Source organism: Pangasianodon hypophthalmus, chromosome 16 (assembly GCF_027358585.1).
Source record: "Pangasianodon hypophthalmus isolate fPanHyp1 chromosome 16, fPanHyp1.pri, whole genome shotgun sequence".
Classification (NCBI taxonomy): Eukaryota; Metazoa; Chordata; class Actinopteri; order Siluriformes; family Pangasiidae; genus Pangasianodon; species Pangasianodon hypophthalmus.
This window is the reverse complement of record NC_069725.1, coordinates 6210036-6222450: the sequence shown is the minus strand read 5'-3', so window position 1 is coordinate 6222450 and position 12415 is coordinate 6210036. Positions and strand designations below refer to the sequence as shown.

Sequence of the window (12415 nt, the reverse complement as noted above, 5' to 3'; positions counted from 1 at the left end):
ATGTGAGGATGCACAAGATGTTCTTGGTGTGTGTGTGTGTGTGTGTGATTACCTTTTGCTTACAGCTTGACTCCGTTTAGTCTGGGAAAATCAGTGGACTGATTGAATTGTTATGAATTTCCCAATTTCTGATGCTACAGACTATGTGATGTTTTCAAGGCTTTCTTTTTAACAGCAGAACTTGAGCATTGAAAAAACGAGGGTGTGCAGTGTCACTGATGCGAAGCAGCACATTTACAGAGCAGCCTGGTGCTCTTTTGCTACAACTCGGCTAAACAACGCAGGTCAGGGCTGAATATTCGAGTGACTGACCTGTCAACATTTCTTGATGAAATAACCAAAGCGTATTCTTGTTCAAACGTGGAAATCATTCTGCTTTTAACAGCTAGTTTATGTAATTAAAGTGGAACCCACTGAACAGCTCTGTGTCTGTAATGTGAATATTACAGCTCTAGTGGTATTTGGTTAATGAATTGGTGTCACTCAGATGACAAATATGATTATTATATATAAAAGTGATTTATGTCTTGCCATATCTCTAGTTATCATTTCCCTGGTAGAGTGTCTTTCACCTGTTAAACATGAGTGAGTAAGTAGGTGAGTTTTTATGGATGTGCATTACAGCTAAAAAAAAAAGACAGACCGGTGTGTGCCAGGGCTGGCCATATACTTGAAGACATATTCATGTAAGGAAGAAAACACGATGGGGTGTGCTGTTATTGGAAAATAATCAGTGGGATGGTGTCCAAAGTTGATTATTTTCCAATATCAGCACGTCCTGAAATGTTTTATTCCTCTTATATCATATATCATTTTGTCCAATGATTACATTTATTTACTTAGTAAAAACAACACATTGTATGTTTTATTCTATTTGTAGTTATGTTTAATTTTTAATGATAAAACTAGTTTACAGAGCAACTGCAGAGCCTTCTGTTAAGGCTTTGAAAATATAAAGTTACAGCTTTAGTTCTGACTAGCATTACAAAGTGCTAACACTGGAGACTCCATCCAGAAATGCTAAATAAACATCTCACCGAAAACTTCTCCATAAGAAAAATCAATAAGAGCAACACAGAACTGTGTGTGCCAGGGCTGGGATTATACAGACACATCCGTCATGGTTATTATAAACTCATCACAGTCAGTCATTTGACACTTGCATCTTGTTTTTGACACTTATGGCACATTATTCAATAATGTGTACTAGTTTTTGGAAATGTCCGATTTGTTTCTTTGTGCTGAAAGAGTTATATTACTGTTTTGGCCCTTACTTCTATATACTTCCTAATACTCAAGGAAATTTGATAAAAATATCTATACACTCTAAACACTATAACAACAACTACATCTAAGTCAGAACTTAGAGACAATTACCATCTGGTGTGATAAATACCAGATAGGTATTTATAGTTTTTTCTATAAGTGTGTTAATAGGTATATTTCTGTAAGTGTGTTAATAGGTATATTTCTGTAAGTGTTTAATAGATATATATCTATTACCAGTTTATCAACAAGTGTTGGTAAGATGCACCTAAGTCATCTCAAACATTAATGTGTAACAGCATGAAAAATACCAAAAGAGTTCCTTCTACCCATTTTCTTTTAATTTTTTTTCATTTTTTCTAACTCAGTGATCTTAAAGAGCATTATCAGCATTGTGCTTGTATATAATAACTATATAGTTATGAATCTGCTCAGGGCTCTTTGTAATATTTCGGGACCTTGGAATTATAGGGTTCGGACGTTTCATCAAAAATAAGGCGCATTTACTGAATATATTTTACAGCTCCAGGGTCCTGAACTATCAGCCATGTCGTCTGTCAATTCCGTAAGCTTCGCTTGTGCTAGCGTTCAGGTTTTTTTTTTTGTTTTGTGGGTGTGGCTTTACAGGTAACGCTACAGGGAGAGCCTGTAATTATCCAAGCTTACCTGATTAATTCCCTGGATGACTTGCTTTATTGTGATACTGTTACTTTGCATTGATACTGAGCCCACACTCGAATAAGGATGAGAGGAGAAAACGGTCTCTAGCCTGTACATGAAACGTCTCAGTTCTGTTGTGTTCAGTAATTGGACTCTAGAGGGACTAGAGGGGGTGTGAGAAAGTTTGCAGAGAGAGAGAGAGAGAGAGAGAAAGAGAGAGAGAGCAAAAGGAAGAATGGGAGAAGAGTGAAAAGAATGAGGGAGTGAGAAACAATGTAGATGGATGAGAGGAGGAGGATGAGGGATTCACTCAGCACAATGTACAGACACGCTCTGTCTCATGAACTTCTCTCACCGTAGCTTGCATTAGCCTGCATTCCTACACACACACATACACACACACACACACATACACTTTCCCCCCAAGCACACATGCTGGCTCAATTAGGCAGGAATTCTCTCCTAACCTGCTTCCCCCCTCAACCTGTCACATAGTTTGTGTTGAAATGTCACTGAATTGTTACCCATATGTGCTTATGGGTGGGCTATATAGCATATATCATAATACTTGAAGACATATTCATGATACACAATGCATATCACAACATTTAGGTTTTGTTAACAAAGTGGCAACATTAAACATTAAAAAAAAATAGAAAACTATGATTATATATGTATAATGTAAGGAAGGAAATACGATGGCTGTTCTGTTAAAGGAAAATATACGTTGGGATGGTGTCTGAAGTCTAGTAACAACAGGTCCTGGAGTGTTTTATTCTTCTTATACTATAGCATAGCATATATCATTTGCCAACAAGTGCAATTATTTATTAATTAAATACAGGCTACATTTGTAGTTAGGTTTAATGTTGGTGAATTTTCTTGTTTCCCTTTCTCTGTCTTTTAAATTTTTTTTTCTGTGACGATTTTCTGTGTTGGAAAGTTTAAAGTAATAAAATTAGCTCTGACTGTTGCAAAGCACTGACACTACAGACTCCTTCCAAAAAAAATGCTAAATATACATCTTCTCACAGAAAACTACACACTTTTTAAAATTCAGTTATGTGAGCCATACAAGTAGAAAATACATATATAAAATATACATATAGAAAACATATAAAAATGAGTGCTTTAATATAAGACTGTGATTTGCCTTGCAGCTGGAATTACTGTCAGAGCTGCCGTTATAGAAAATTAATCAACACCTTCTGGCCAATCAGAATTGAGAATTCAACAGTGCTGTGGTATAATTGTCTTTAACGTCTACTATTAATAACACCACAACAATAATGAGCCAAAAGTACAAAACAGCGTGCTTCGCAGGCATTTACCAAACAAAAGCTACAAAATCTAGTTTACAAAACATGAATAAATCAAGGTTTTGTATGTTTTGCTTTCTCATGACTGAGTTCTATTAAAGTAGCACATATCGCTTCCTCACATATCACCAGGCTACTGTTATGCGATTGTTGCTTTGGTTATCTTGCATTATCTCTATCTGTTTTTGTCACTTTCAGCACAGGGTCAGGGGTTAAATAGAGATTTAGGAGGTGGGGGAGTCCTACTGCTTTGTTGGGTACTAACAATTTGGCATTAGTTTATGTTTATTACATGATTAGTTCATGAGTTCAGTTTATGTTATTACATGATTAGTGTTGATATCATGGAAATGTCAGGTTTTTGCTATGTAACTAAACTGAACAAATCTTAAAGCATAATTTAATAAATGTATATTCAGATGAAATAAAGACTAGCTAGCAAGCTCAGCACTGACAATTTCATCTGAATAAGTAAAACTGGCTTCTATCTGTCTAGTCATTGGAAAATTCCCATGGGATTCTCATTGGAATCTATGGGTCATGAATGGCACTCCCATGAGATGCTGTGGTGTGTTTGTGGGACATCATGGGGGTATATATGGAATCCCATGAGAAACCTGTCCATATTCCATTTACTGCCATAGAGGACACCTAAAGACCAGAAAGTTAGAACGGGCGTGAAGTGGCACCTCCATAAATTCCCCAGAACCTATAAGATTCCATAGGGCTTTATATAATCAACATAAAAACAGAACTATATTTATAAAATGCATAGTTTCGGTTCAAAATTCTGATGTTTGAAACTTGTAAAATCCTTTATATATGCACACCTGTGACCGCATCACAATATTTGAATTCTGTTAATTAATCGTTTTAAACCAATAAAACCGTTAAGCCATCGTTGTGTCCATGGAAAGTCCTAATCTTTGTCTACTAGCAACCAAAGCTTACCGATAACAGACTACATTGTGTGGCAGAAGAATTGTTTATTGCAAATATTATTAATAATGATAATAATATAATTGCCTACAATGAAAACTTACAATGAGAACCCTGAGAGAATTTCCAAAAATGGGGTCATAGCATATTGCCCAGCCCTAATATGTACATATATACACTGCCAAACCCTATTGTTTGCTCATTTGGACATAATTTCAAAGTTGGATTTAAATATCACCAACACAATGTATCCTTTCCTTCAATCCTTTGATCAGTACTCTAAGAAGACTATTAGCAGGCATAATCAGTCAGAAACTAGCCACAAGTGTGTGTCGCATTGTCCTTCTGTTGCCATCAGCTCACTTCTGTGTATACAGCAACATAAAACCCTCCACTAGCTCTCAAGATTCAGCCTGGCTATGAGAGCAACAGCTCTTGTCTTGCACTGCAGATATAATTATATCATTAAACACATGTGCAGCTATTTTTGACGCATGTTTATCTTTGGTTCTGACTTCGAATGGTGTCAGGTTTCCGACTGACTCTCTGGAAGCAGTGAATAAGGAATCTGCCAAGTGACATACTCAAAGGCTAAATGATACAATGAGGATTAAAAAAAAGCATCAGGAAGTGAGACCCTAAAAGAAAACACAAGCTGTAAAGAGAGTTGGGGAGAAAAAAATGAGGGGAGTGGGAGCTGTATTGTGGACTAGCCAGTGACTGGAGTTGCCGAGTGGAGCTCCACCTCCTCCCCCCTCCCGTCTTGTGTCTCTCTCTGTTTCTACCTCGTGCTCTCAGCCAGTGGTGCTGTCTGATCATTTGACCAGGCACTGAGCAGAAGAGAAGAGGGCAGAGGGAAGATTGCCGCACATGGAGGGAAGAGAGAAGCAGAATGCTTGCTGAGCTTTTTGCCTAATCTTGACTCTTTCACTTACAAGCTGTGACTACCTAAACCTAAACCTAAACCTGGTTTCTGGACTGATTTTTTTCATCATCAAGTCCCCCCATTGTTATCTGCCAAGGTTCTTCAGTTATCTCTTTGGGATTAACTCGACAGGGCAGGAGTGCGTGTATCTGGGGGAGAGAGCGTGGGTGCCATGGGTCATGCTGGTTCCTGGTAGATTGGCTGCCTGTGATTGGGATACAACATGAAGGGCGCCCACCACCACCGGGGCTGCGCCTGCCAACACTTGTTCCGAAAAGTCCTGGCAAAGTGCGGCTGCTGTTATGCCAGGGTCAGAGGTCAGTGACTCCTGCATTCTGGTTCTCGCTGCACCGGATGGTAATAGCTGTGTGCTTTTTTACCATAACATTTCAGCTGTTTGAAACTTGGCTAAAGTGTTTTGACTGCTTGTGAGATCATAAAAGCATACAGTCTAATATTTAGCTTTTTTCTTCATCTCCTAATCTGTTCTTCATTTCTCATCAGATTCCTTTACTTTAAATCCGCTTTGACAGATGCCCTCCCACCGTCTCCTTATCTCTCCTCTCGAGATGGAGTGTGGGCATGCACTTGTGATTAAGCATAGCCGTGCGTGTGTGTGTTTGTGGCTACATCCACACATTCTCAGCCAGAGCAACAGATGCTTGTCACTTCTCCTGATTACGGATTCTTTTCGCACTTCTCCTTTTTGCTTTTCCTCTCACTCCTCTAACAAAAACAATACACACATGCACGAGTATTAGAACATGCACAAGTGCTGCTTGTATATGTATAGTTAGTTGTGTGTATGCAGATAGAAGTGTAGTGTGTGGTAAGCCCCCTGAGGCGATTCTGCATGCTTATGTATAGCACATACATTGGGTTATGGGTTTATGAAACAGTAGGGGACCGGGGCACAGAGAAAAATTCCTTCCTCTCCAACAGCAGGATTAAAACCCTGTGCTTTTGGTCTTCCTGCCTTTTTTTTGCCTCCTGGCTGTACGCCTTTAATTTTTCAGCCAATTACTGAATACCCTGTAATTCTGTCTTTGAGGAACTCACATTTTGTGTGTTTCAGTAAAACAGTGGGATGTATGATGTAACTGCAGTTGGTAGTAACAACAAAAGAAGAGAACTTGCTTGTAATATCCAAATAATCATCCAGGAACACAACACACACACGCATACACACACACACTCACACACACACACAAAATACATCATTCTCAGCCACAGGTTTCTCTCCTTGGTAGAGTTTGTGGCCAAACTTTGCTGTGATTCTGCTGTAGGTAACTAAAAGTGCACTAAAATTGGTAGCACCAAATGTTCTTCTTTTCAGCAGAGCCACTCACACATCAAGGCATGCTAAGCGATTTTGGTGGAAATTGGCTGAATATGGCAACACGGTCCCTGGCTCAATCCTGAGCTCATGTTACAGGATGGGTTTCCTCCAGGCTCTCCGGTTTCCCCCTACCTCCTAAAAACATGTCAGTAGGTAAACTGGTGACTAAATTGCCACTAGAAGTCAATCTGAACCAAATGTGTGTGGGCATGGTGCTCTGTGATGAACTGGCATGCCATCCATGGTGTATTCCCACATCCACATCCTGATCAGGATGGAGCAGCTACTGATGATGTAAGAAGAAAGTGACAATTTTAAGCCTTTAGAAACACAACACACACTATCTTGGGCAAAATGCTTAAAACATATAGCTTTGAGAGGTAATATAACTGAAAGCGAGCTTGATATGCCAGCTTATCCTGTTTGGTTGGAGGTTCCATTTTAGTTGGTCCTGTTTAAAGATTCTATGACACCATATAGACCAGAGCTGTTCTTCTGATCGGATACCAGAATGTTACCAAATTTTATTAAAAAAAACTCCCTGACCCCACCTTTAAACACAGCCCCATCTAAAGACTGGCTTTCCGGAGCTGGTCTCGTGGAATGTAATTTCATGGAAAAGTTCTTGTTTTAGTTGAGGAGTCATATCAAAGAAAGTGATTTGACTATGACAATGATTCATCCCTTGCTTTACACTAAAAGCCGCAAGGACCCGTTGAGCAAAAAAGCATTCTAAAAGTAGCAATGTGCACTCAATAAACTTCAACAATGCACCAGTTTTATCTCATCTCATCTCATCTCTCTCTGTCTCTCTCTCTCTCTCTCTCTCTCTCCCTCTCTCTCTCTCTGTCTCTCTCTCTCTCTCTCTCTCTCTCTCTCTCAATTTTAGCCCTTCCGTATGCATTTATGATATTCCCTCTGGCTCACTCATAGTGTCTACAGTGGGACAGAATGTGGTCTCTGAGGGGAAAATGACAGTGCTGCTCCATCTCCATCAGCACTAAGCCTGCAGTTATGTGTGTCATTTAGCGAACGCTGCTGCAAGTCAGTAAATATTGTTTTAATGCTAGGAATTAACATCAGACCCAGCTGCTTTAATATAAATCACATTAACAGAGAGCTGGAGGCAAATGGAGACTGCTTAAGCTGATATGTGACCCCTTCTCAGCTTTTTTTCCCCTTTTCCTTTATTTTCCACTCATTTATTCTGATTATATTCTTTCTGGCCTTGTCATTTCTTAGGCACCTCGGTTGCATTCTCCGTGATGGAGGAGGGTATAACTGGGTGGTTTACATAAGAGTGTTTAATCATGCTCGAATAAGGCTAAATGTTTACTCATGCTCTGGAATAAAGCTGAGCTAAATGTACAAGCTAAATGTATTCAGCACCAGATCCTCTTCATGCTGCATTCTTGAGTTACACTCCCTTTACATATCAAGATACCCAAATTGAGCCAAGACTGCGTTTAGCTCATCATACTGGCCCAACGTACCTTAAACACACACATACACACACAAGTAGTGCAGTTCTTGTTTAGATGTTTATGGTGGTCACAGGCACTCTGGAGTAGATTAGTCTCATGTGCCATCTTGGCCAGCCATTCACGTCCTCCTTCACTGCTGCGTAACAATAAATGAGGCAGCTCAGGAATCATGTTTCCTGAACTGAACCGTCTCATGGACGTTATTTATCTCCGCTAAGTTGATGCAGCAGAATTCCTGATGCGCCACTTTTCTTCTGTGCTTCTGTGTTTTTGTATTTCTCTGCCCGTCTCAGATCCTTTTCTTACGTTTCTAAATGGTGCATCATTTTTTCCAAACTGCTCGTGCATGTTGCGGTTTAGCCAGACCATGATAGTCATAATTATGCTGCTTTAACGTGCTGTTTCTTTCCGCACTGCAGCTGTTATTTACAAGCGCAGCAGGGTTGAGCAGTATGACGTCTTCCTCTCCATCTCAGTGACCACACCGACCAGTGGCAATTAAGGCAACTGTGCTCATAAGGCCTGGAGATTCCAGCAGGCACTTTTGGGCATCCATGTCTGAGTCTGATCAATATCATTGAGCTTGTAGACTGAACTTACGTATGTGTATGTGTATGTGTGTGTGTGTGTGTGTGTGTGTGTATATGTATGTATACACGCACACACACATATGTGTTGATGGGGTACTTACTGTCTGATGGACTGTGGATCAGAATCCACAAGCATCATGACTCCACACATTGACCTTAGACAATGAAGCATGAAATTGCACTTTCTGAGATAATCAGTTACGTTGTGTCACTTAACCGGGCAATAGCGTAAACAGTGAGTGTGTAGATAGAAGAGGCAGGGGAGAGATTGCAGGAGTGTATTATGTCTGTATCATCTCACCTTCTGACTTCACCCTTCCAAAAACAGAAAGCTGAGCTGTACCTCAAGAGGAAAACACATCTCAGGCCAATATGAGCAAGACAAAGAGTGCTCATTTACACTTACTTAATCAGCCTCAACATGTGGTAATTCACAGCAGGTTTCGTTCTTCATCACTCGCCCTGTTCCTCTGATTAGTCAGTAAACCACAAGATATTTATACCTGATGAAATAGTATCTTCAGTCTACATTTATTTTTGTTGTAACCAGGAGTGCAGTATAAGGCTTTATAATCACAGCTGCAGTGCTGTTTTACTCATACACAATGCTGATTTACTATCTGTAACCTGGTGCTCTACTGTGGCTTAAACACTCGTTTGCTGTTTGCAGAGCATTTGTTTCAAAGATGCAGACCAATTTTTTTTTCTGACATAATGCAATGTGCTCCTAGGATTATCAGTAGTGCTACAAGAGTAGAATTTCTTAGACACATCACAGTATCTTTTATACCAGAAGGTGTTGAATAAATTTCTATAACAGCATCTATAACAGCTGTAGAAGAAATCACAGGTATATATTAACATACTTGTTCTAAAGCATTATAGTTTCTATAGTAACAACTCATTCACAGGGACCGGTATGGCAGATGCCTAATATAATCTAATCCTAATCTAAAAAACATATGCTATTTGACAAAGAAAACCTACATATGGTGTAGTATGTTATGGTGTGTCCATAAGAAGATGTTTATGTAACATTTATGGAAGGAATCTCCAGAGTTTGCAGAGCTGTGGTGTAAGAGGAATGAAAGTGTAAGAAGCATGATGTTATTGGAAAATAATTCACTTTGGGATGGTAATACTAACCCCACTTCACATCGGCCTGCAACACACCACCTTGTTGTTGATTATTTTCCTATAAGAGCACACCTCAAGTGTTTTATTTGTTTACATAGGGAATAAAACTTCTTATGCCTTCTTATTGTTTTTTTTTTAAAAGATCATAGCACAACGCTCAATTCAGTCATTATGTTAGATTTGCTTATTTGCATAATTATTTCTGATCTCCTTGTTTAAAGTTCCTATTCTCAGAACTATGCTTCCTTTCCAACACTGCTCTTGTAATGTCATGCTTTAAAGGAACGGTTAGTAAATTTTAGAGCCCTCTGCTGCTTGTTAGGTGAAGTGCAGTTGCAAAAAGAACATGAAATACCAAACCCATCTCCTTTGTTCAAACTGCCTAATGAGTTGCCTTTTAAGGAAGATGAGCAGGAGTAATTTCAGACCAGTTATATTTAAATAAAAGCCTGAATTTAAGAAACTAGCCAGATCCATGCATTGGAATTTGTAGTAATTCTGTGGCGTCTTTGCAATTAATATATGATTATAATAGGTAGAAAAACACTTCTTAACATTGCAAACTACACCTGTAATTCTTTCTGATGACCAGGATTGGCTGTATTAGCATTTAGAGAGTACATAAAGTTGATTTTTCACAGCTGCTGTCTTGATGGCAGAGATGGCACCACTCCCTCTCTCATTGAGGAAATAAAGTGGTCTCTCAGAAGCATAATACCTACACATTACATAAACTATAGGACCTCTCACATGTGGGCCTGTCTGGCAAAGACAGTGTAGTAGAGGTTGACACTTTAATGACCTGAGTGTATGGATGTGTAACACATTAATCATACTTAAAGTCAGTGATTAAGCAGGAGACCGTTTCAGTCTGAGTTGGCACACATGCTGTAATATTACATTTTTACCACTGAAGAACTTGCAGGTAATCACTCTTAAATCCGCTGTGTTAGAGGACAGACTGTGTGTGTGTATGTCTGTGTGTGTGAGTGTGTGTGTGTGTGTGTGTGTGTGTGATTTCTACCTCTCTCAGGCAGACTGCTCATGCTCAGTCTCCCCAGTAACAATCTTTTTCTTTGGCTGTTGTGTTTATGAAAATCCCCATCACTTCTCCTGCATTTTTACCAGCATCTTCTCCTTCTCTCTCGTGTCTATTTTTTGATTGCCTGTGAGGCAGGAGGCAATTACAGCAACATCACTGTCTCAGCCACACTAGTTTAAACACTGAAAAGTCCTTTTATGAGATTCATTTCAGATCTGTCCAGTTTTTCTCCCACTGGTGAGATGTGTACAAGCCTCAGTTCTGCTGGATTTGCATCCTACCTCCCGCCAAGTCTGTCAGACATGTAAGCAGCTGGCAAAAGACAGAGGTCAGACGCTGAGATGTACTTGCCAACTTAGAGGCTTTGTTGCTAGATTTGACAACATTTTAGGTGCCTTTTGCGACTTTATTTAAAAAAAAAAAAATTTGCGACCTTTGGAGCAGACTCACCACCAGTGTGTAAAGCTTTACTGAGTTACGCTTGTGTGAGCCAACCTACCACTCACCTATCACCAGTAACTGACCAATTACTGATCATCATTGTTCTTAATGACCAATCACTGATCACCATTGCTCCCAATGACCAATTCCTTATCATCATTGTTCTTAAAGACCAATCACTGATCACTATTATCTCCAATGACCAATCACTGATCACAGTTGTGATCACCAGAACACTTGTTCTATCTATTCTCAGACAAAATGCTACTGGTGGTTCCAGAGCTGGTGCCTGCACTTTTAGAAAACCTGGTTCCTCAGTTGGATGACTAATGTTTTTAGCTTCCTAAAGGGTTTCTACTAGGAGCATTTTGGACAAGGGAAAACCTTCTTTCGTAGGTTTTACCTAGAACCTTTCTGCAGAAGGGTTTCCACAGAAGGACAAACCGAAGAACACTTTAGGCTGTTAGATGGAAACGTTTGGGTAATCTCCAACCACGAAACAGCCGGTGCTCAGACTGCAGATTTGCTTCATCAGGGCTTTGGGGCTCAGTTTGTTGCTATGGGAACAACTTGAGCAACTTCTGAGTTTTTTGTTTCCCATTACTGTCATTAAAATAATTTTAGGAAAGTTTGAAGATTATTACTGAAAAAAAAAAAAAGTAATAAATAACAGATACATTGCAAATTGTGTTGTTAATGCTAACAAAGTTTCCTTTGATCAGCTGTGTGCTTAGGATAAATAGCTGAAAGCAATAAAACGTGTTTTTCTCATTTTGCATGTGAACATTGTCTATGACCTTGTCTTTGCTGTGTATAAATGCAGAAGGACGTGACTTTAGATGGTAAAATATGTTCTCAAAGCCAGAACTTGTAAAGTCCTCCACGTGTGTAATTATTTTTATGCTGCTCATTAATAACCTCCCTTATGTGATTATGTAATGGTTCGAAATGTGGGCAAGTTTTGAAAAGGTTTCCCTTGTTTCCTAAACAAGCACAGATACCGTGTCAGTGGAAAAGTAGTATTTGGTATTTCACCATAACTACAGCAATGATAAACACTTTATATATTTCAGTAACTGCTTTCCAACCAGCGTCTGCATGGGGTGTTGTGTGATTCAGGCTGCTGTGGAGAAATCTGAGGTGACCAGAGCGAATGGTATGTTCCTGTTTGTAACATATCCTATTCCTGGCTCTCTACTGTCTCTTTGTCATCCACTTGTAAGATGTTGGTCCTGGATGGATTGTTGGAAAAGCAGCACACGTAGTTTAAAGT

At 39.4% G+C, this 12415-nt stretch overlaps 1 protein-coding gene across 6 annotated transcripts in view; it reads left to right on the top strand.

Moving 5' to 3' along the window:
* Positions 1 to 12415, top strand: part of arhgef25a (Rho guanine nucleotide exchange factor (GEF) 25a) — a 73680-nt gene that overhangs the window by 14534 nt on the left and 46731 nt on the right. The window contains exon 1 of one of the 6 annotated variants that reach the window (XM_034311862.2): positions 1402 to 5466. The exons of 3 other annotated variants lie outside the window; for them this stretch is intronic. In XM_034311862.2, coding sequence (XP_034167753.2) covers positions 5412 to 5466 — 55 coding nt within the window. In that variant the 5' untranslated portion in view covers positions 1402 to 5411. Of the gene's footprint in view, positions 1 to 1401; positions 5467 to 7261; positions 12299 to 12415 lie in introns of those variants that run through there. 2 more of the 6 variants (XM_026920782.3, XM_026920783.3) reach the window with 2 other exon arrangements.